General features: G+C 39.8%; 2 protein-coding genes across 2 annotated transcripts; both read left to right on the forward strand.

The window, feature by feature from the left end:
• Positions 1 to 192: 192 nt before the first annotated feature.
• cndp2 (carnosine dipeptidase 2) lies at positions 193 to 9,061 on the forward strand. Its single transcript, XM_044335084.1, has 12 exons — positions 193 to 410; positions 1,753 to 1,830; positions 2,239 to 2,382; positions 2,550 to 2,712; positions 4,460 to 4,548; positions 6,257 to 6,457; positions 6,552 to 6,636; positions 6,781 to 6,941; positions 7,051 to 7,215; positions 7,958 to 8,099; positions 8,481 to 8,628; positions 8,856 to 9,061. Exons 2-12 carry the CDS (start codon positions 1,771 to 1,773, stop codon positions 8,920 to 8,922), a joined length of 1,425 nt encoding a protein of 474 aa, XP_044191019.1. The 5' UTR covers positions 193 to 410; positions 1,753 to 1,770; the 3' UTR covers positions 8,923 to 9,061.
• A 1,220-nt stretch (positions 9,062 to 10,281) lies between these two features.
• On the forward strand, positions 10,282 to 22,902 carry recql4 (RecQ helicase-like 4). Its single transcript, XM_044336536.1, has 28 exons — positions 10,282 to 10,689; positions 10,909 to 10,942; positions 11,073 to 11,191; positions 11,324 to 11,470; positions 11,637 to 11,794; positions 12,149 to 13,268; positions 13,359 to 13,441; positions 13,536 to 13,635; positions 13,994 to 14,180; positions 14,594 to 14,704; positions 14,861 to 15,022; positions 15,161 to 15,253; positions 15,502 to 15,638; positions 15,739 to 15,822; positions 16,171 to 16,359; positions 16,509 to 16,691; positions 16,828 to 17,029; positions 17,224 to 17,417; positions 17,724 to 17,807; positions 18,296 to 18,433; positions 18,541 to 18,681; positions 18,895 to 19,195; positions 19,820 to 19,949; positions 20,108 to 20,274; positions 20,391 to 20,568; positions 21,127 to 21,280; positions 21,369 to 21,477; positions 22,598 to 22,902. The coding sequence occupies exons 1-28, from the start codon at positions 10,606 to 10,608 to the stop codon at positions 22,717 to 22,719; spliced, it is 4,911 nt and encodes a 1,636-aa protein (XP_044192471.1). The 5' UTR covers positions 10,282 to 10,605; the 3' UTR covers positions 22,720 to 22,902.
• Positions 22,903 to 24,014: the final 1,112 nt, after the last annotated feature.

Consider the following 24,014-nt stretch of genomic DNA (forward strand, 5'->3'; position numbering starts at 1 on the left):
CCCCGTCAAGGACGCCTTAGGGGTCCCCGGAGAGACACAGGAAAACAATCATAACCGTACATCACAGTAAGGGATATTCACATTATGTAGCATGCATCCTGTTCATTTTGGGGACACATGTAGATTCATCAGAGTGGGTACATCTCCCCTTTACAGGGTCTCTGGACCATTACGAAGCATCTCCGCTGACCCACAATTCTTTGCGCCATGAACACAATCAAGCAGCCACCAGTGTGCTGAAGTCTCTCCGCTCCTGTCGCTTGTTTTGTTGCGTAGAATAAAACGAAACGATTTCAACCCTTCAAGCTTATCTACGAGGTGTGTCAGTCGGCAAAGCTGCAAACACAAAACGTGTTTGTCAGTTGAGAAGAGTCACGTGTGGAAATCAGCTGCACAGGAATTAACAGGAAGTGAGTTTATAACTGAGCGAGTAGTTTGTTGATTCTCTCTGTTTTAGAAGATGGCACCGCTATCTTTGTACACTATTTGACAGGAAAGTTTACCTGTCATTCAATGAAACGTTACCTCACCCAGCTATTGCTACTCATGGAGATATTTAACTGTTTAGCTAGTCAGTCAGCAACCTTACTGTCACTCAGACTGTTACCTAGCTGCTTTAAATCTGTTGAGCTACGGGCCTGCTCTGCTAAAAGCTCTGTATTTATGTACAGGAAAATCGAAACTTCAATATCTAATTAATTTTCAATTCACTGAAGTTCAGATTATTAGTTATGAATAGCTACAATGTTTAACGCTAGCTCTAAAAGCAGATCATAACTCCGCCTTAGGTAAAATGCACATTTTGCTATTTCATGTCCTATTTTATTGTATGTAATTGTTCAAATTCCAATGTACAAATATATATTAATATACAAAATCTTGCAATAATTCTGTATATGAATAATGTTCAGTTAACAGAAGTAGGGCTGCAACTATTTCATTATCGATGTGTTGATTATTTTCTCGATGAATCGATTAGTTGGTGAAAATTATGAAAAATGTGTGTCAGACATCACTGTGTCCCAAATCCCAAGATGACATCCCCAAATGTCTTGTTTTGTCCCGACCAACATATTCAACCTAAATATATTCAGTTTATTGTCATAGAAGACTAAAGAAACCAGAAAATATTCACTAATGAGAAGTTGGAATAAGAGAATTTGGATTTTTTCTTCTTAAAAATGGCACAAAACGATTCATATTTTATGAGAGTAGATCAGTGAATAACACGTATAATAGTTTAACTTGCTGCTCATATCTTAGTAAGATTTGTTCTCAACTCAATAAGAGGATCACTGTGAGGTACTTAATTAGAATAGAATGAATGAAATTTAAATCAGGGCTTCACTGCACTAAAATTCATGTATTTTTTAGTGATTTCTAATAAAAAATGTGTGGCAAGATTTTTCAGTGATGTGATAAATGTCTCCAAATACAGCTGAGAGGGAGGGAAGTGAGTCCTCTCCCATAATGGTACTTTTTTATGATGTAACTTCCTAATTTGTGCCTTTTGTGTCTTGACATTTACTCTCCATACTACTCATAAAAAGCAAACAAAATTCACAAAGTAATCGGCCAGTCAGCTGTCACACTCCTAACTTCCTGGCACTACGGCAAATTGTGTGCATGACAGAGGAGTTACAATACAGCAATTGTCAGCAGGTTTGCGGCAGGGCGGGGTTTCTATCCTCCCATAAGATAACACAGGCCTCGAGGTAGAGTCTCACACCATTCTGCCTGTTTAACCCTCAGCTCCTCTCACTGGCAAAGATGGCTCATCTCCCAGCATTTTTCAAGTATGTGGACGAACATCAGGATCTTTATGTGCAGGTAAGCTCATTCTGAGGAACATTTTGACTTAATAGTTCAATATGTTCCCTATTGGACCTCTTGCTGTTAGGTCAACTAATCATTGCAGTGATTAGATTGCAGCCAAAGGTCTGCCTTTACCTGATCAAGTAGCAGTCTTCAGCAGCATTGTAACTCATTCACTCGGAGTCAGTTAGAGTTTTTGTGCCAAATGTCATAAATGTAAAACCACTGGACCACATGAAATCACATTGGCTTCAGTGTCATGATAACTGTAGCTGTAGTTAAACTTCACAGAAGTCTAAATGTGCTTAGAAACGCTCACTCTGGCTCCATTTTACAGTTTGAACGAAGCTCTAACAACATGTGAACATTAAACTTCTGTTTAGACAATGCAGAGGTTTGATCAGAATTGTTTGTCTTTGCCAGCGCCTTGCAGAGTGGGTGGGAGTCCAGAGTGTGTCCGCTTGGCCAGAGAAGCGCGGGGAGATCAAGAAGATGATGGAGATGGCAGCTAAGGACATTGAGAGGCTGGGGGGAACAGTGGAGTTGGTGGACATCGGCAAACAGAAGGTCAGAGTGTGTGAGAGTGTGTTTTCCTATATAACTTGCTGCTTTTAAAACTCAAATTTGCCCTATTTAGCAGTGTGGAGCCTCTTTGACTATTTTTGTTGTTTGAAAGCAGTCAAGTACCCTACAAATTTAGCAGCTGATAGTCATTATACCTGTTGACCATGCAGCTTTCCACTGGAGAGGAGATCCCCCTGCCACCTATCGTTCTGGGGCGTTTGGGGTCAGACCCAGGCAAGAAGACTGTGTGCATCTATGGTCACCTTGATGTCCAGCCAGCCAGTATCGATGACGGATGGGATACAGAGCCTTTCACTCTGGTGGAGAAAGATGGTGAGAGCAGAATATATTTGGTTTCTGTTTGGTCAAGTTCTGTACAGAACAACCCTGAAGCTGTTTCAATATGATCCGGAAAGTTTTCCAGTCAAAACGAAACCGCTTCACTGGAAGTTATTGAAAGACACTGGAATGCTGTTTGGGCAGTAAGAAGATACGCAATGTTATAAACTTCAGGGTTACTTTCAGAAAGTTTACAATATCAAATGTTACTGACATAAAAGCCTTCATATTCCCTACAGAGACTGTTTCCCCCACCAGAAACAAAAAGAACAGTATGGAAAATACAGTTTAACTGAGCAATGACCTTTTCGCCCTTTGTAAAATGAAACTGGTAATTTAATATCAAACCCTCTTTAACACATGTGTCGGTGTCATTCATATCTCACTACCACATAACGGCAACGTCAATCAGCTTCTTTCATGAGCAGATAAGTTATTTTAATCATCATTTAATCAACTTCTTGTTTAAATGCTCTTTGAACTTTTATCTGCTTTGTACCTGTGATCATATCACTACATATTTCCAAAGTCCGACCCGGTCACCTTATGTTTTAGGGTAGAGTACTTAATTATGTCTTATCTGCCAAACTCACAGGTGAAGTTTAACTGGAACTGCTGTTTTCAACATCGATCAGTAATGCACTCAGCTTTTCAGAGGGAAAAATGGCTCAAATTAATCATTTATTCTGGAAATATATTACTACAATGACAATGTTGTTCAGTCTTTTTGGACATACTGTATGTATTTTATATGTGTCATTTAATTATTCTTTGTTATTCATCAATGTAGTTCCAATTCACACATCTACAAATTGTCTGTACTTGTCACAGTGCTTTTAAATTGGTGCCATTGCATTGTTAGACTCCACAATAATACAAATACTATACTATTGAACAGCAACTGGGTGTGAACTTCTATAACCCCTGTAACCTCTGTGTAATGCATCAGCACAATTTAACCCGATCAGCTTCCTCGTCTGCCGATGTACTTGACAGATAAAGTATTACAGATTAGGACAATATAAATTATATCTGATATAAATATCCAATAAATCACATCAATGAGACAAGCTCACCTTTGATAACATCAGGATGGTAAACTGTCAGATAGGGCACAAAATTAGCACCAGTCACCAGCCAAATGCTGGTAAAATATGCAAGTGGCTGGTAGATTTGCTTCACTCACCAGCCAAAAAAACAATGGTAGTCTATTGAGTGGCTGGTAAAATGTGAACATTCACTAGCCATTTGTCCGGTGGACAAAAAAAGTTAATTTTGCACCTTGCTGTCAGATATTGGGACAGTTTTTTATTGTTTCCCTTTTTTCTTTCTTTTTTTTTGTCAATACGCAGATGTTCTCGTGCATTTTTTGGTGAGCTGTCAGCTGACAGAAAAACCCACATTCACTTCCTCCTGACTCATTCCTGTCTGTCCATCTCAATTCTTACTTTCGTCATGTTTTACCAGACACAACTGATTCACTGTTAGCTATTCATTTCTTATTGGAAATGTGTATTTGAGCAACACAAAGTCTTGACTAGTTGTAATGCTCATTTCACATCAAAATGGACAGACATATTTGATATTCAGCTATAATAAACATGAACTCAACTGATCTGACCTTGAACTGACCTGTTGACTTTTTTGGTTTGTCTCAACAAACAAATACATAAGATGCTACAATCACATTAAAATTCTACACACTTGGGCTTGAAGCTAAACCACTTTTTTCTCTTTGCAGGTAAGCTCTATGGCAGAGGTTCCACTGATGACAAAGGTCCAGTATTGGCCTGGTTTAACTGCATTGAGGCCCACCAGAAGATAAAGCAGGTAAAGTTCCCACCACAGTTTCATCCAGAATGTAGTATCTGTTTATACCCTTCGATGCACACTGTAATCAGGGTCAGAAAAAGAGCTGAAGTTGACAAAACCACATCTGCAGTGTCCTGTTTACAGGGGTGCTTTGAGTCCGACAGCAGTTCCCACCCACACTCACACAAATCAAGCTTTCTTTAGTCTATTTGCTGAGACAAATTGTATCCGTAGATTATCCAAAACATAAAGTGCGAACTGTGAGTGAAGTGGGACCAGACCTCTGTAACAAGACTTTGTGTGATGTGCAGCCAGCCGATATTAATCATAGAGGCGTGACAGAACAAGTCTGAAGATAATGAGAACAAATATACTTTGGCGTGAGGTTGGTTATGTTCTGTACAAAAATAACCTGAAGCTGTTTATTTATCACTTGGCAAGTTGGGTGTGGTTGAAATGTGATGGGAAACATCAGGACTGGAATGCCGTTTGAAAGGCAGAGTGGTAACGTGTTAATTTATGGGAAATGTTAACATTGATTTGGAATTTATTGAAAGTGAATAGAATGATAACTTGAGGTTACATCAATCTCTTGCGTTGTTCAACAAATTAATTTTATGTTTTTAGACTTCTGAGATTACATAACAGATTGCTAGAGATGCTGGTTATTTTGGATGAATGTAAACTATATAGCTGTGGTTTATTATGCTGTGACAGTGATCACAGTAGTCCATAAGCCACAGAACATTTTGGTTCCTGCATCTGAGATGCAACTCACTCTGTCTTGAAAGGCAAAGACTATTAGCGCTGTTGCTATAGTTCTATCCATCCTTGCATAAAATCAGAGTATTTAGCTGGATGTTGGATATTTTATGGATTTTCAGTGTGATTTTTAACTGCCACACAAAACAAACAAGTAAAGCCACACTGGTGAAGTATTGATAGTTCACCAATACTAGTACAGCATTGATCATTACCTACATAATATAAAATATCAATCTGTCTTTAGACTGGACTGCTCTATTATTATACTTTATTATTTACAAATTCACTCTGAAATACAAGACATAAATGACAATATTGAGTGTTTTTCAGTGGAAATGTCCTTTTAAAAGTTGTGAATTTTGATTCCAGGAGATGTGCACAGTTTACTGATAGCATACAATACAGGGTAAAATGATAGAGTAAACATAAATTAAAGATATAAAATACTTAGATATAGGACAGTGGATTTCAACGAGTCATTTTCCACAATGATTGTGCATTATTTTTAAAAATGGACTATCTCTGTGTTAAAGTACAGAGCTGATTTGGTAATTGCTTGTTGATTACTTTAGAGCTGTCAGCAGGGTCGGTGGTCAAAGGTCTCTGGATAAAATAGGTAATCTTGTGGCTTGTCATATCCCAGCTCTTACTTAATGATTAAACCAAGTCGTGTCGTCTGCTTCTTGTTTTGAACCACCTTTTCAGTTTTTCCTGAAACAGTGATGGACATTTAGTGAAGCTGTTTACTGTAGCTTGGTACAGAACAAAAAAATGATTGTAATACATAGTATAGTAAATATCGACATACAATACTGTTATTTTCCACCTGCGTACCTTCAGCTTTGCTCTCATGAAATTGATTTCCCTGTTGCTTGTCTCACCAATGTGCAAGAGTGAGACCTGGTGATAATACTTATGAACATTTAGACGTTTTTTTCCCCCCTTTATATTTGTGTTGCAGGAGCTTCCCATCAACATTAAATTCTGCTTTGAGGGGATGGAGGAATCTGGATCTGAGGGCCTGGACGAACTGGTCTTTGCCCGAAAAGATACCTTCTTAAAAGACGTGGACTATGTCTGCATCTCTGACAACTATTGGCTGGGCAAGACCAAACCCTGCATCACCTATGGTCTGAGAGGGATCTGCTACTTCTTCATCGAGGTGAAGTCTGATTGCAGCACTCTTTTAAACTTTAAGCAGAATCATTTAAACTGTGGGGAAAACAACCTTGTCTAAATGATCTCTAAATTTAAAGGTGGAGTGCGGTTGCAAGGACCTACACTCAGGGGTGTTTGGCGGTTCTGTTCACGAAGCCATGACCGACCTCATTGCACTTATGGGCAAGTGAAGCTGCTGTTTGAACTTAAGTCTCATAAAGCTCATTTGAGTTCAGTCTTGAAGGCAGACACTGGCAATAAAAAATTGTTTATTTGAACAGACGATTTTAGGAGAGTTTTACATTTAGTTTGTCTTTTCTTCAACAGGCTCCTTGATAGACAAGAGGGGGAAGATCTTGGTTCCTGGGATGCACGACGACGTGGCCCCTCTGACAGAAGAGGAGAAAAAGCTGTATGAGAAAATTGATTTTGACTTGGATGAGTACTGCAAAGATGTCGGAGTTGGACAGCTACTGCACGACACCAAGGCAAGGAATTTAAGTCTGTTATTAACACGACTCAAAAAGTAGAACTGTGCTGCACTACTCTTGGTTGCTGCATTGTTAGGAAAATTGTTTTTATTTCTTTTTCTTGTAGGAGCAAATCCTAATGCACCGCTGGAGGTACCCATCTCTTTCCCTTCATGGTATTGAGGGGGCTTTTGCTGAAACAGGGGCCAAGACCGTCATCCCTCGCAAGGTCATCGGCAAATTCTCCATCCGCCTCGTCCCTGACATGGACCCCAAAGTTGTGGAGAAGCAGGTAGACTTGAAATACATTATAATGATCTTTGTCATCTGGTAGTATTCATGTGACTGCACCGTTGTAAAGGTTGTGGTGTGGAACATCCACCAGTGGAATTTAAAACTTTATGATTGTGGCAACCACTTGAGTCCCTTAGTGGAAGTGTGACACAATGATGATTCACCCAGTCATGCTTTCTTAAAAAGAATATTGCATCTACAACTAAAATGTTGCTTGTAAAGCAGATTTTACAGAGCAGTATTTGTGCAGTGCTTGTGATAACAAACTGGCCAAAAAGCTACTAAGATACTCAAAGACAATAACTCAGTGAACAATGTGGGTCCTCTTCCATTTTCTAGGACAAGTGGGGTTATTGAAATGTTGAAGATATTGTAATGTGGCCCCTACCACTACAATAAAAATATATATAGTAATACATTAACAGAGCATTGCTTTAATATCCTTTGTCAAAAAGCAGTTTACCAGGTGTTTCATACACCTAACAAATTGAAAAAAACACGAACAAAACAAGTGACATACCATGAATACACACAAAATTGAGAGCACATTAAAATCACATTAAAATGCAAGATTATAAATGTGTATTATCAGCAATCCTTTAAAATACGAGACTGATTCAGCATTAGTCTGCTCCAGCATGTTTCATAACCTCAAATGTCTGGTCCTCACAAACAAAATAGTCAAAAATCTTCTTGGTGCTTTGATTTCACTAACATTTTTCTCTTTTTTTAATTTAAAGGTTACTGACTATCTGCAGAAGAAGTTTGCTGAGCTGGGGAGCCCCAACAAATTGAATGTATCCATGGGCCACGGGGCCAAAGCCTGGGTGTCTGACTTCAACCACCCTCACTACATGGCTGGTCGAAAGGCCATGAAGACAGGTACAGAGACTGAGTGATAGAAGACTGATAGAAATCTATATGATTAAAGCTGCTCAGTTCAACCATCAGTTCAATCAAAACACACAAAAAACATACATGGACATTAATGGAATTTTGTTTGTGGTGCTCAACTCATCAAAATAATCCACAGACTTCTGACATTGTCAGAAGTTACAACTGTAGAATATAGTTCCAACTTTCTAATTGTTTAACAGTCGCAAAACCCCATCTCAAATGTAAAAAAAAAACAAAACCCTGAAACTATCTGCATGTTTAAAAGTTTTTTTTTTTTTTCACCATACATTCTTCTCTTGCGAATATATATTTTTTTCCTTATTGAGTGTCTCTTCTGTTTCTCTTCTCCTCCCTGCTGGGCTGTAGTCTTCGGTGTGGAGCCTGACCTGACCCGTGAGGGTGGCAGTATCCCCGTCACCCTGACTTTCCAGGAGGCCACGGGACGCAACGTCATGCTGCTTCCCGTAGGATCCTCTGATGATGGTGCTCACTCCCAGAATGAAAAACTCAACAGGTGTGTGTCACAGTGCAGAGTTTCACTTCCTTTTCTACCTGAGCCACTGTGATTAAAGAGGAAAGGGAGCTGAGGAGTCCATAGCAGCAAATAATCACTTTTTTTGTTAATTTAGAGGCGATGATGAGGGAAAAGAACATCATTAAGGCCATTTTTAACTACTGTCTATCTGTTTGACTTTTACTTTTACCACAAAAGTCATCACTGTTTCTTTTTTGCCTTTTCAGGTCCAACTACATTCAGGGAGTCAAGATGCTGGGTGCATACTTCCATGAGGTGTCTCAACTGGAATAAACTGATGTCTTAAGAGAAATGTGAAATAATATCCATCTCTGTCTCTCTATTAGAGCCATAGCCTTAGTATGATATACCTCCCACAGTGAACAGTTTTATACACACTGCCTCCTAATAATAAAAGAGCTTTTCTTTGTTCTTTTTGTTGTCCTGTTTCATTAATGCCTTAAATGTTTTTGATTTTACCATAAGGAACTGCATCAATAACCATCTTATAATTACCCATAATGTTATTGTATTTAAAGGCCAATAATATTAACCCAGCCACTTTGGGCTAATATTAGTTAATCACATATTAATTTTGGCATATATTTTGGCCAATAAGTAACAAGAAATAGCAGCACAGAAATGCCAAAGATATGGTTTATGGTTTCCATTATGTAGTTTCTCCACTAGAGGATTCTTATAAGTTTAGTTCTCAACTGATATATAGTTACTTTTTTAACTCTCAAATATCCATAATACCTCAAAAATACAGTATTGTTTGGGCTCTAGTCTTAAATGCTCCATATCAGTTAGTAGGGGTTTCCATATGGTTCCTGTGCAGAAGCACACTCACAATGTGCAACATATGATTTTTGGAAAGAACAGTCCAATGCTGGCCAACCCCCCAAACTATTGGACAGTTTTACCTCTTTGGGCCTGAACAATTATTTATTTGGTGGAACTGCTAACAGCTCAAACATCTGTAATAAGACAAGGAGCCACAGCTACCTACACACAAGCGTTACAAGCCAAAAAGTTTGGGAAGTAATGGTTTAATCATTAACTTAATTTTTTTGTATTTTATAATAAAAGTACAAGTACCTCAAAATTACAGTACAGTACATGTATTTAGTTACATTCCACCACTGTCGATTTATGTAGTTTACACACTACTTCATCATAGTTCAAACTTAAATGAGGGGGCATGGAGGGCATGCTGCCCAAGCTCATCCCACTGAATCTGGATGCCAGATTTCTCTTTGGCACAGTTAATGGACAGGTTAGATATTCGGCAGCTCCACAATTGTTACGCTGACCAGTTTTTATCTCTATCATCGTTATGTTGTCATCACTATTTAATTAATTTCAACCATTAAATGAAGCCGGTAAGAAAAGACAAATCTATGTGTAATTAAATTGACGGAAAGAGGGATCGAGGAGCGAACCTGGCAGCCAAATCATATCTCATAGGATGGCGAAGTCATGACCTGCCCTGCGCTGCCTCTGATTGGCTACTTTTCACTGCCTTCATTGGTTGGGTTGGCTAGGTTTAGGAATGAGGCGTGAGATTGGTCAGGATAAACCAATCAGAGGTAGAGTAGGGCGGGTCAAGACTTCGCCATCCTAGGAAAAAAAATATTGCAACCTTGCAACACAAGCTGTCAATTTCCGGCGCGGGAAAATCGTAAACAACCCTCTTGCTCCTTACTACAGCCAGCAGCTAACAGTGTGATTGCTAAGGACTAAAAATATAAAGTGCTCGTCTGCGAACGTTATAGCAACTTTTAATGGCGAAATAAGAAGCTAAAGTTACTAACAGTTACTAAAAACGTTGCGTTTATAACGTTAGCAAGCCATTGCGTTGCTGTAACATTAGCTTTCACCTAACACGTAACCCCAAAATATGTACGCGTTATTATAAAGATAGCTAAATTATACATTCTGTCAGGTAGTGGGAGTATTGACCTTACAGTCATTATGGATCGCTACAACGACGTGAAACTTCTGCTGAAGAGCTGGGAGCAGGGATTTGTCAAACAGCACCAGAGGAAACCCAACAAGGTGATTTAAATGTTAAATGATAGCTGATAGTTAGCAGGCAGCAAAGACAGGGCAACGCATTGTTTTGAGTTAACGTTACTACAACGAGGTATTTTGTATTATTCTCGTGATCTCATTATAGTTCTGTTTATCCACAGGACGCACAACTTACTGCTACAGTTAGTTTTGCTGACAGGTTGTTTCCCTTTTTTCATAAAAGTTTATTATTTTCATTTTCAGGAGGACATTGACCAAGCCCCAGAGGAGACCAGGAGTGAGTACAGACTATACATTTCACCACAGATAAACAGATTTGTCTCCTTGATCTTTATTTCTGGTCCATCTCTTGCATTAAAAATCTGTTCAGGGACACAGGAATGCAATATCGTATGTCTTCTTTCCAGATCTGTATAAAGAGTATCGCAGTCTGAAACTGGCTAAAGAGAACAGCAGCAGCACTGATGCAACCAGTAGATACACTGAACAGTCCAGATCTACAGCTGAGAATCACGCAGCACAGAAGGTACTGAAGAAAGTGTGTGTGCGCATACATATTTTTGTGTGTATAAATGTGTTTACAGTGTAAATGTGACAGTGTATAAGCATAAACAGGTTACAAAACAAGCCCATGTATTTGTCTACTCTGTCTATTTAGGACGCTGATTGTTGGGGTGCCCATCTGAATCGCAGTACATTGCCGGTGTCTTCTCCCAAACTGACATCCCAGGACAGAGACAGTCTTAAGGCCTCAGCTCAGTACTATGGCCTAAAACTTAAAAACAACCTGGGTACTCTCAGTAAGGTGAGGCACATTTGGAAAAAATCAGCACACTCACTGGGGTGAGAGAGAGAAGAATTATACCCTTGAAAACAATCTGGGCTCTCTAACTGTTATAGGATAGAAGAATAGACAGTAGAACAGATTTCCTTAATTTTTGTACTATTATTATCATATCCTGTTATTCAAGGAGAGACCTGTCTCATTGAAGAAGTCAGGCTTTCCTGGTCGGTTGCCTCTAAACTCCTTGAGAGATGGACAAAGTGGACAGACAAACAGCCCCGTCGCTGCTGCTGCTACTGCCAGAACCACATCCACTGATCCTGAATCCAGCCCCTTCTCACCAAGGTAATGATGTTAGGTCCATATTATTAGTGCAATTGTCACTGATACATATGTATATACAATTTATTTTGCTGATTATTCTGGTTATAATATCAGATACAACATCAGATAATTGAACCCTGTGGCAAATGGGAAATTCAAGTAGTTAATATAGCAGTTTCTTTTTCTTTTGTAATGACTTGTGCAGCCCAACCATATACTCCATATTTCTTTTTATTTCATACTCTTTCACAACCCTCCAATAATTTTGCTTCAAGCCAGGTACCCCTTAAAAACATGTATTTGAATACAAATGGCCATTCTACAAATAAATCTTTTGTTTTTAAGCTCTCCTTTTAATTGTGCCTCTGTTTACAGAAGAGTGAAACCTTGTCTAGGATCTCTGGCTTCAAAGGAGCTCCATCCAGTGGAGCCTGAGGAACCGTTTCAACCATTTGAACCTGTCAGAGAGTCTTGCGAAGAACCTGTAAATGCTACCAGTAGTAGTAGTGGCAATAATAATAGTACTAAGAGTAGTAATGGTGAAGTTATTAGTTCACAAAGTCAAAATGCTTCGAGTCTTGCTTCTCCATTCAGATCCTCTGCCCTGTTTACATCACTGTCTCCTCCGGGTAGTGTAGGAACCTCAAGAGAAGATGCAGGAGTCTCAGGGAAGTTAAATGACAGTATAAGAGCTTCAGAAGACATAAAAGGAAATGCCAAAACTGTAGGAACTTCACAGGGAGGCATTGGGGCTGCAGGTGTTGGCAGTTTGTCTGGCTTGAGAGGAAGCCCACAGCTTGTTGGAAGTTTCAGAGGAGGAGTGAGAGGAAGGCCCTCTCCTGCCAGCAGGCTGAGCTCTGTGGACAGGAGGTGGCTAGAGAGGTGTCAGGTGTTTGGAGAGATGGGGGCTGAAGAGAGGCCTGGAGCAGGAAACCAGGAGATAGAGCTGACGAAAAAAGAGGGAGAGAGAGCAGAGGGAAAAGAAATTGAAGAAGAAAAGCAAGGAGGTGACAGAGGAGGGAAAGGAGCAATGGTAGAAGAGGGAGAGAGAAGTGGGAGATTAGGCATGGACAGAGATGAAAGCTTAGAGAGCATTACTAGTGACAGAAAAATCAGTAAAAGTGCACCGAAACATGGAAAAGGAGGGGAGGAAGTCAGAGAGATAAGGGAGGGAGACATTGAGATGGCAAGAGGACTGACACCACCTCAAACACCAGAAGCCGACAGTGCGAGTAATCCCAAATCCAAAGTTACAAAGAAGAGAGGGAGGAAGAGGCAGAGAGAGGGAGAGAACATGGAGGGAGAGATGACAGAGGAAGGAGGAGTAAAGAAGAGGCAGAGAAAAGGCAAAAAGAAAGAGGGGAGCTCTGACGTAAACCCCAGCCCAGCTGAAGGAGGAGGTGGAGGAGGAGGAAGGAAGAAAAGGAGAACCAAGAAAAAGGGAGAGGAAGAGGGTGAGCCAGAAGAAGAGAAAGAAACCAAGGTACCAAAAAAGGTAAGGCAATTCATTCATATCCATCCTGGATCATACTGTATGTTATAGTTTTTGTGCGGATGCGTTAAGTACAACATTATTCCTGTCAAGGTCCCCCAAGAGAACTTGTTAGGAGAAATAGAAGAAGAATTTGGAGCTAAGAGAATGTCTTATACGCAGCCTGTCAGAGCCAGGTAAGATCATACATGTTCTCAGACTGCAAAGTGGTATTGAAGTGTCTCTTCTTTGTAGCCTGTGTACAAAAAAATCTTAATTTGAACTTTACAGAAGCATGAAAGGAGCAGAGGGTAACTTTGTGAAGATAAACCTGAAGAAGAAATCTCATGTCAAAGGATATGCACTAAGAGGGGTTGCTCTACGCAAACAGGTAAGTATGAGTGTGTGCCCGTGTGTATGTTTATGACTGAATGCAGGATTAGTCCAACATTCATTGCTGCTGGTGTTTAGGGAGGTTGTGTTATAATAAAACATTACAGGTATATTTGTTATTTCAAATTAAACAAATTCTAAATATAAAATGCAGTTCTTGTTGGGGAATTCTCGTCCAAATCTGATAAACCAACTTTGTTTATTGCTATTGATATACTGGAAATAAGACAAGAGTGTCCTTACTATGTCTTTGTCCCAGGAATCTGAACCATGCATGCAATTTTGCATGATTCTTAAACACATAAAGCCAAATTTATCCAGAGTAACACAAATTGTCTCCTGTGTATGTGTTTCAGTTGTACATGCAGAAGTTCCAGCTGAAAGGGGAGCGTTTTGGTGGAGGTGGTGGATTTTTTGGCCGAGGCAGGGGTGGCTTCAGAGGGGGCTTCAGAGGGGGCTTCAGAGGGGGCCTCAATCGACAGGGGGATACCTGCTTCAAGTGTGGAGGGACTGGACACTGGGCCATTGAATGCAAAGGACGAGGTAACACAGGGTGACGTGCACACACACACACACATAAGGACTTATAATTTCCTTGCTTGTTAACAACAAATATAAGCTCCCGGGGTACATTTTAGAAAATATCACGTTCAAAACCGAACCCTTCAGGTCCAGAGTAGTAATGATCGTTCAGCATCACAAACTGCTCTGTAGAAACAAGCCAGCACAGGTTAGTGTCAAATGTCTTGAATTGTTGTGACTATTATTGAAATAATGAGACAAGAGCAAGGGTTTGCTTCCACGTATTTCTTTGTTTTTCTACTTCTCACTTAGTCATATTCTATTCATATTCTTCATCTTTAGCTATGTGGAGAAACTTCTCACAAAACTCTAAATGTCACCTCTGAATTATTGCTATTAATGAACACCAAAAACCTCTGACCTCCATTTCACAGCCCCTCCTCCTCCTGTTTCTGAGGACCAACCTGTTGAGGAGGAACCGTTTGAACTACCCACCCTGGAGGAAGTTGCCAGGGCAACAGGAACGCTGCAACCCCAGCCGCTATGTAAGCCTGTTGAACTTACTGCCTGTTTAATGAGCATGTTGCAACAAAACATGAGAAAAAATGGCTGCAAAATCATGAAGCTTTAGTTGCAGTATGACAGATGCTTGTGTGTTTCTTTATCATGTGTGTGAGTTCTGTTGTGTCTGTGTGTTGCAGCATCATCTCCCAGTATCAAAGACGAGCAGCGGGTCCAGGAGAAGGAGGGGGACAATAAAGACGAGGTGTTGCTGAATGTGATTCGCCCTGACTATGAACGCCCCGCTCCTCCACCACCCATGGAACCACTTTATCATCTCAAAGATGATGGAAAAGTTCAGGGTAAAAACACCTTGTGATATTACATTGAAAACCTGAATGATACTCGGTGAATAAAAGTAGTCATGCATTTGACTTTTTAAAAAAATGTGTATTTCTATATCACAACCATATGACTGTGACGTATGTGTGTCTGTTCAGCAACACCTGCCGAGGTGTTTGCAGCTCTGAAAGACCTCGGCTATCAGTCGTTCAGACCAGGACAGGAGGACGCCATCATGAGGATTCTGTCAGGTAAACACACGCAGCACAGTCTTGTACTATATGTATTTATATCTGTATATGTATGTATAATCTCTGTATTCATGTTTGTTGTCATGGCACAAGTAGTACTGGTAAAATTATTGTGATTAGGTCTACCTCTCTCTCTCTGTCTGGTGTCTGCCCCGTGACCAACTTATGTTAGATAAGACCCACCTTCTTGATGGTTAGGAACAAATCAAAGACAAATGACAATGACTTCTCTCTCTCTCTCTCTTTAGGTCTCTCTACCCTTGTGGTGTTGTCAACAGGGATGGGCAAATCATTGTGCTATCAGCTCCCAGCTTACCTTTACGCACAGCGATCAAACTGCATCACTTTAGTAATTTCACCTCTAGTTTCACTAATGGATGACCAGGTCCGCACCCTCTCTCACACACAAATCAAGCAACAAGAAATATACTTTTTGAGAACAGTTAACAAATTCTGTTGTGAATGTCTTGTTTGTGTGTGTGCAGCTGTCTGGCCTTCCAGCCAAGCTGAAAGCAGCCTGTATCCACTCCAACATGACGATGAAACAGAGAGAAGCTGCGATAGAAAAGGTAACGCACACAGTAAAGAGTAGTAGGAAGCCATCAGGGTTGGATGAAATGCTTCAGTTCTGTGTGTAGATCACCAGCATCTTCCTGCATGTATGAGGGAATAAAAAATAACGAAATTTTAAATCTAGTATCAAAATGAATCCCTACAGGTCACATCATAATTCTCCTCCCCCTCATTTGTGTATGGATGTAATTTAAGAATCACAAATTGTTTCCAGAAATAGTTTAATGCTTCAATCCAGTCCTGCTACAACTAGGCGGTATTATTTTTTTCTGTAAACTCTAGATTTGTTGTTGTTTTTTTTTTTTCAACCCAGAATGTGTGCTTTCCTCTCTCTGTTTCTACAGGTGAAGTCAGGTCAGGTGTGTTTGTTACTCCTCTCTCCAGAGGCTCTGGTTGGTGGCGGTGGTTCAGGTTCGGGTTGTCTGCCCTCTGCTCAGGAGCTCCCTCCTGTGGCCTTTGCCTGTATAGATGAAGCTCATTGTGTCTCAGAATGGTCACACAACTTCCGACCTTGCTACCTAAGGCTCTGTAAGGTGAGAAAATCTGAAGTCATAGTTGAAGTTTTCATAGCTTATTGCCTACTGATGATAACTGAAATCACTGTCGGCTGATCAGCAGCCAATCAGCCACAAAACAATGTTGTTGTGTATATACAAACAACTTGATGTATTTGTCTTTGTAGGTACTGAGGGAGCGTTTGGGAGTGCAGTGCTTACTGGGACTCACTGCTACGGCCACACTGTCCACGGCTCTGGACATCGCTCAACATCTGGGCATCAATGATCAGGACGGCATCGCAGTCAGATCTGCAGCAGTGCCTCCAAACCTGCAACTGTCTGTGTCCATGGACAGAGAGAAGGATCAGGTATGATGATTAGTGTGTTTCTTTGTGTCCCTGGTAAACGATGAAATTAGACTGAGTGCAGGTTTGGAAGGAAGTGACTTATTGAAATTAATTCACTCTTGTTTTTTCTCTGTCTCTCCTGTCTGTGTTTTTCAAGGCCTTAGTAGCCTTGCTGAAAGGTGATCGTTTTGGTTGTCTGGACTCCATCATCGTCTACTGCACCAGAAGGGAGGAGACTGCTCGTGTGGCGGCATTGCTCAGGACCTGCCTGCAGGGAGTGCTGTTGAAAGAAAACCGCCAAATTAGTAACAGCAGCCAGATACAAAGCAACCCTGCAGGACAGAGAAAGAAAGAACTGGGTAAGGGTGGGATATTTTGTGTTTCTGATTGATAGAAAATTAGTTTATTTTTCACCAAAATGGAATGAAAGAAACACAGACATACCATATTTCAAGCTACAATGTGGTACGGAAAACTGTTTACATCACTTAACGGGCATTTTCTCAGTGTTTTCATCTCTTGTTTTCCCACCACCCTGTCTTTCTACATTCAGCAAGGAAGAAGATTCGTAAACCGCTGAAGTGGCAGGCCGAGTCGTACCATGCCGGCCTTTCAGGATCAGAACGCCGTCGGGTTCAGAACAACTTCATGTGCGGGGAGCTCAGAATCGTGGTGGCCACTGTGGCGTTTGGAATGGGCCTCGATAAATCTGACGTCCGTGGTATCATTCACTACAACATGCCCAAGGTGCGTAGTGGTCTAATTCCTCTGAAGCAGTCTCTCTTCATACTGGATTTATAAGAGCAATGAAATATTTTGGACTCTTATTGCAGCTCTGAGTGTCGGAGTGCAACTATCAAACAAAAGTGTGATAACTTTTACAAAAAAATATGAAGGAAATCAAAAACACTTTTAATATCTACTCGTCAGTATTTTAATATGTCAATATATCTTTTTTTGAGAGATTGTTTGGTATCTGTCTTTCAATGTGTGTCTATTACAGCCCAAGTCATATCTTTAACAGAATTTTCTTACTTCTAAATGTTTTTTCAGAGCTTTGAGAGCTATGTTCAGGAAATTGGGAGAGCAGGGAGAGACGGAGAACCGGCTCACTGTCACCTTTTCCTTGACCCTGAGGTAAGACTTGAACTGTCAATTTAGGAAGGAACTAACCTGACCCTAAACATTTAAGGGCTTACGACCCAAATCACTGGATTTGCAGTTGGATTTGTCATGTTATTTTGCTGTTTATTCCAGTCATGTACAATGATTTAGCATTTAAACTTTATGTCAAACATGTTATTGCATAATACAATTACGTTGGCTGTAGCTGATAAATGTCCTTTATAGTGCCTTGAATCTTTTTTTGTCTTCTTCATGCCTAAATATGTCACACTCACAACAGTACAACACACTAGAAATCTAGTAATATATAATATTATGTAATAAAGGTACTGGTATTACTGGTAAAGGTACTCTTTCTTTTTTTTTTTTTTTTCCTCCCACACCGGTACTCTTGACTGCTACATTTTCTTACTATGTGGTTCTCTGGTGGTCTGTTTCTTGGTGCTATCACCTGTACAGTATGTTACAAATAAATTTGATGGCTATGTCTTTATGTGTAGGGCGGGGACCTCCATGAACTCCGACGTCACATCTACGCAGACACAGTAGACTACTACACAGTAAAGAGACTGGTCCAGAAAGTTTTCCCTCCGTGCAAATGTAAACAGATACACCAGAAACAACAGGAACTTGTTAAGGTAACTCTCCCTGTCAGTGTGGTTTAAATGCTGCTTCATAGACACCATGGTACTCTATAGACTAAAAACACAAGATATTAAATGTATGTATCTGTCTGTGTTTGGAGGACATTGAGGACTCGGAGCTGTTGGAGATGATGGATGTGTGTGATCAGGAAAGCAGCCTGAACCCCTCCACTCAGCAGGACATGGTGCAGTCCACAGACTACAGTCACCATGCAGACATACCAAAACCTTCTGCTGCACAGGTATTTAAAAGGGAAAATGGTCTTGAATTTGAACTTATTCTTTACTCTTTTACCCAATAAAAATGGGACACTGAAGTGGATAAGAGAAAAATTCAGAATCCAAGAAATTGAAGTCTATGAACTATGTGTTGTTGATCATTTTTGTTGAGGACAACTTACAATATTATCTGTATAGGAAGTGAGTGTGTGACGTGACTGTGTTTTTGTTAAAAGGTGGTGTCACATCCTGATTCAGAGGAGCCACTTCTCCAAGAAGATAAAGCTGAACAAAAGGAGAAGCAGCAGCAGCAGCAGCAGCAGGAGGAGGAGGAGGAGAAAGGAGAGAAGGGGGTTAAAGAAGAGGAGACGGATGGTTCAGTGAAACAACAGGATGTGGAGGTGATGGCAGCTGGTGATTGGCCGAGGGAGCAGGAAGTGGAGAGAAGCGATTGGCCCAGAGAGCGAGTGTGTCACACCCATGAAAGAGCGATTCCCATCCAGGAGACAGTAGAGGCTCTGGACATTACAGAGGAGGGTATGTGGAAACATACACAAGGATATGGACATGAAACCATGAATGAAAACAAAAGTAGATACTATATGTTGCTGGGCAGATAGATATGTGAGTGGGAGAGTAGGTACACATACAAGACACCTGTGGAGAATATAAATACAAATCATTAATGTTATTGAGGTATTTTTCTTTTTCTTACTGGTATGTATTTTAAAAAGAATAAAAATATATTTTTTTACATGATCCAGGAAGACAGATTTTCAGCCTGACCTGACTGAAGAAAATTGGTCCAGTCAAGTCCTGTGAGGCGGCAATACACTTATTTATTTTTTTTAACAGTACATTTAGAATAGAGGAGTTTTGTGTGTTTGAATGCAGTAAATCAAGTGAAAACGCAAAAGAACAGGCTGGAGCAGAACTGTTCTAGTCAGAGTTAGTCCAGTAGTAGTAGTGTATAGATGTTCTCCGTGTTTATTGGAGGAAAATTTGGGAAAAAAACAAATACACACTGAAACAGAAGAAACAGTTAAAACATACAGAATGTACAAGAAAATCTGTAAACTTTCTACTTGGAGAGCAAAATAATATCATGTATGAATCCATTTTTCCCCCTTTTTTCTGTGTGTGTGTGTGTGTGTGTTTCAGGTGTAGAAACGCTGCTCTGCTATCTGGAGCTGCATCCTCAGCGCTTTGTTGAACTTCTCCACTCCACCCTTTCTGTGTGTAAAGTCAGCTGCTACGATGGACCAAGACAGCTTAAGAAACTGACAAAAATGTATGAAATGACTGTCTGTCCTCACTCGGGTACACTAGACTTAAAAAGCCACAGAAATGTACCAAACGTCACCATGTGTTTGTCTATATAAAGATATAGAACTGTTGAAGGACTAGTGTTCATTTTTTTTATATTTAACTTTTATTCTTCCCCCACAGCTGCCCTCCGATTGCTGTGGTGCTTGCCAGAAGGCGGATGGCAGGCGAACGAGTGGAGACGTGTGATCAGGTGGAGTTTGATGTTGTCGAGGTAGCGGACACTATGGGCTGGCAGCTTCCTCTTGTGAAAAGAGGACTCAGACAGCTGCAGTGGAGCACTGATAGAGGTATGTGTGTGTGTGTGTGTGTGTGACACAGGTTAAATTTTTAGTATTATTATATAAACTGACTAAAAGTTGATTAATGACACTGAAACTATTGCTCATAAATATTTGTGTTTCAGCTGGCGGACGTAGTGGTGTCCTTGTCGAATTCTCCTCCCCGTCTTTCTACTTTCGTTCCTATGGCGACCTAAGTGATGAGGAGATGGACAAAGTGTGTCAGTTCCTCCATAATCGAGTGCAGGACCAAGAGAGAACGCAACTCTACCAGCTGACCGCCTGCTTCAAGGCCTTCAAAAGGTGCACTCACATTTTCACCCTCTATTGAAATGTGTCACACATTTCCAGTGCAGCTGACAAATGTTTTTGTTCACACTGCTGAAAGGTAGGTTGGAAGAGTGTTTTCAGATGTTTTTTAATGGGAAGTTATTGTTTCTATTGGTTTCAGAATGTTGCACTTTATTTTATACTGTGTGATTGACATTGCCTTAACAAATATGAATATTGTAGGACTCGAATTGAGCAGTGAGTTTTTTTCTGTACATTTTAAAGGTTGTTATGAAATATCTGATTCTCCCATTATTAAAACTGCCCACATTGTCGGCATTATCACCAGTAGAGACTCTGCAGAAAATCAATAGTTGACCAGTAAGAATAAGCTTTAGAGATTTGACTCAGTCGTAAGCATGTGTGTTGACTAATCCTTTTTATATTCCTGTTTATGTCTCTGCTCTTTGTATGTGCAACCGTGTGTGTGTGCTACTGTATCCTCTGCCCGTTTGTATACTTGTATACTTTACTTTGTGTTCATTTTATACTGTATGTTTTTAACTTTGTGTGTGTTGTGTTGTGTTGCAGTGTTGCGTTCCGAAGTGTATTGTCCTGTGTAGATGATCTGGATGAGAGTCGCAGTCTGCAGCTGAAAAACCTTCTCTCTGAGTACTTTGACAAGAGGCGAGACCGAGATCACGCGCTCAAACCAGTGGACACCGAGGAGCTTGACAAATTTAAGGTAAAACACACAGGATGATTATCAGAGTTTTAACTGAATGTGTGAACTGAATGTGAAGTTAATGTGTGTTTTTGTTTTTCGTTTGTAGTTGTTAGACTGGGAGAATCAGATCAGAGCGGACATTAGAAGTTTTCTTTCCAACCGAAGTGATGAGAAGTTCTCTGGAAGAGCTGTTGCGAGAATCCTCCACGGCATAGGTGAGAGAACACGTACACAAACAAAAGCATCCAATTATCTTCCCACATGATGTTCAAGTGCTAGTCTCCACCGTTTTAGGTTTATTGGCAACTCTAACATATTATAAAATACAACATATCAGACGTCGTTAGGGGTAGAACGCTGGACTTATTTCCATGGTCGTCCCTGGTGTTCTAACAGATGGAGACAGGTTTTTGTTGTCTGACGTGAAAAATATTTGAAAATAAATACTAAAGAGATAATTGAATCCAAAGAGCAAATAATCTATTAAATATGTTTAGGAAGAACTCAATAAAAAAGGTACTTTTTCTACAAAATCACTATCTGCTCTGCATTAAACATGAAGGTATTTACAGGTACAAGTCTGCAGGTTTAACTCTTTTTTTTTTTTTGGTCATTTAAGTTTTTATTCATTTTGACATTTTGACACAATACAAAAATACAGATAATACAAACATGTCACTTTAAAATAAAGAGGGAAAAGAGAGAAAAACCAAAACAAAAAAACGTAAGTACACTACTATGATTAATGTCTGTTTGCCCTGTTAGACTTCAACATAGACTTTCAACCTCTAGAGGGCGATATGGGATCAATGAGAAAAATAAGAGATTGACATTGTCACACTTAATAGGGCTGGTAGAGGGAAATCAAAAATCTTGTTTATCTATCTATTCTCAGTTTGCAAGCAAACAACTTTATAAAGTAACCACTATTAATATTGATCATCTTGCTGAGGAGAGCAATGCACCACCTGTGGCTTTGTCTCTCATACATGCTCATTGAATTCTCTTTATTTATAAGATAATATCTTAAAGTTATCTTATCCTTTACCCAGTCACAGCTGTCCAGCAAAACTGTAAGCTTCTAGACTTCATTGTCATCATTTCAAAAGTCCTCTCTTCTCTTTGCTGATTTTCATCTCATTGGCTACTGTATGCATCCTCAGAAAACTGTGACTGTGTGAAAAAAAGAATTGCAGTTACATTTTTTCTAACAGACTATCTAATATTTCTGCCCCACTTGTTGGGAGAGGCAAATCAGGGGTAACTCTGCCCAAAGTGCATTTATCAGTTGAGTATCTTTATGCTTGACGTAAGGACTTCCAATCTCTGTTTCAGGCAGCCCTTGTTATCCTGCTCAAACCTATGGAAAAGATAGACGCTACTGGAGAAAGTACATCCAGTTTGACTTCAACCAGCTGATCAGACTGGCCACTCAGGAAATCATTCACTTTAAGTGAAATGCACACGCTGTTCAGCACAGGTGGACCTGGTTTAGATGGGTTTGTTTTTTACATGACTTGTACTCCATCATGTTAAATTATTTTAAATTGTGATGTTTTCTACATGCTCCCCTTTTGTACAGATGTTTAAAATGTTTTTATTTATAGACTGAAACTAAATAAAATATTTGTATTTTTCTAGCTTGGTCTTGCGGTGACATTTATTTAAAAATAGTTTGCTAGTAATATTTCATCAGCAAGTCAGAAGATGGAGTTTTTTTTAAAAAAAAAAAGAAAAAGATTTGTGTCACATTAATTAAAAGTTCTTGCCTTGTTTTTGGTGGGTTTTGTTAGTACAGTGACTCAAATGCTTAAATATCAGAAAGAAAGAAAAAAAAAAAGACCTGACCCAGAAATGAACTGATATCTCCTCCGACCATCCGACTGTGTCAACATTACTGTTGACTCAAGACACTTAAAATGTGACAAGAATGCAAATATTGACCTGTATTGATTGAAGTATCTTAATAGTTGATCCACTTTTCTAATCTGATTACAAGCTGAAAGGAGGTTATCTGAATGAAGAATGATTGAAAGAGAACAATAAAACCACTTCAGCGTCTTTTAACTGTGAACTCTGAACATATAAGAATACCTATCTGCTGCGACACTGACAACTTGTCATAAAATGTAAAGATATCTGTCCAAGGTGCATATTCTGTATATATTGGCTGACAGACTACAGTGTAGTGATACCCTCAGACTGAGAGACTGAACTGTAACTCAAGCTCTCTTTCATTTTTCCACGTCTGTGTCCATTATTGTTATTTGATGGTAAATTTTAAACTTTGCTGCTGCAGCAATGCAGAGAACAGTGGCACAGATGTTACAGACATGCTGACTGACTCCATTAAAACATACAAAAAAGGCTGAAAATTGGTGACGCTTTCCTGGAACTGCTTCAACCGGATTAGAGGATTGTGGTTGTATGAGCTTACAGGTGATAATACTCATATCTCTGCAGCTGAAACAGGAAAAACTCAGCCTCTTCTCGGAAAGGTTCGGCAGGTCAATGATGGCAATGATCAACAGACACTCCTGGGAAAGTTTATTCGTGAACAAGTGGCTTTGACGAACAAGGGAATGTGAAAATGAGTTTGGTGAAGTCAAACTAACCTCAGTTCTTTTCTATTCTTATATATGGGTCAACATACATACAGTGAGGTGATAGACTTTCATTTAATGTTTATTTTTATAGGGATAAGTGTATAGCATGAATTAATGCCACTCACCACAGCATTGCCTGAGCTAGT

Source organism: Thunnus albacares, chromosome 19 (genome assembly GCF_914725855.1).
Source record: "Thunnus albacares chromosome 19, fThuAlb1.1, whole genome shotgun sequence".
Classification (NCBI taxonomy): domain Eukaryota; kingdom Metazoa; phylum Chordata; class Actinopteri; order Scombriformes; family Scombridae; genus Thunnus; species Thunnus albacares.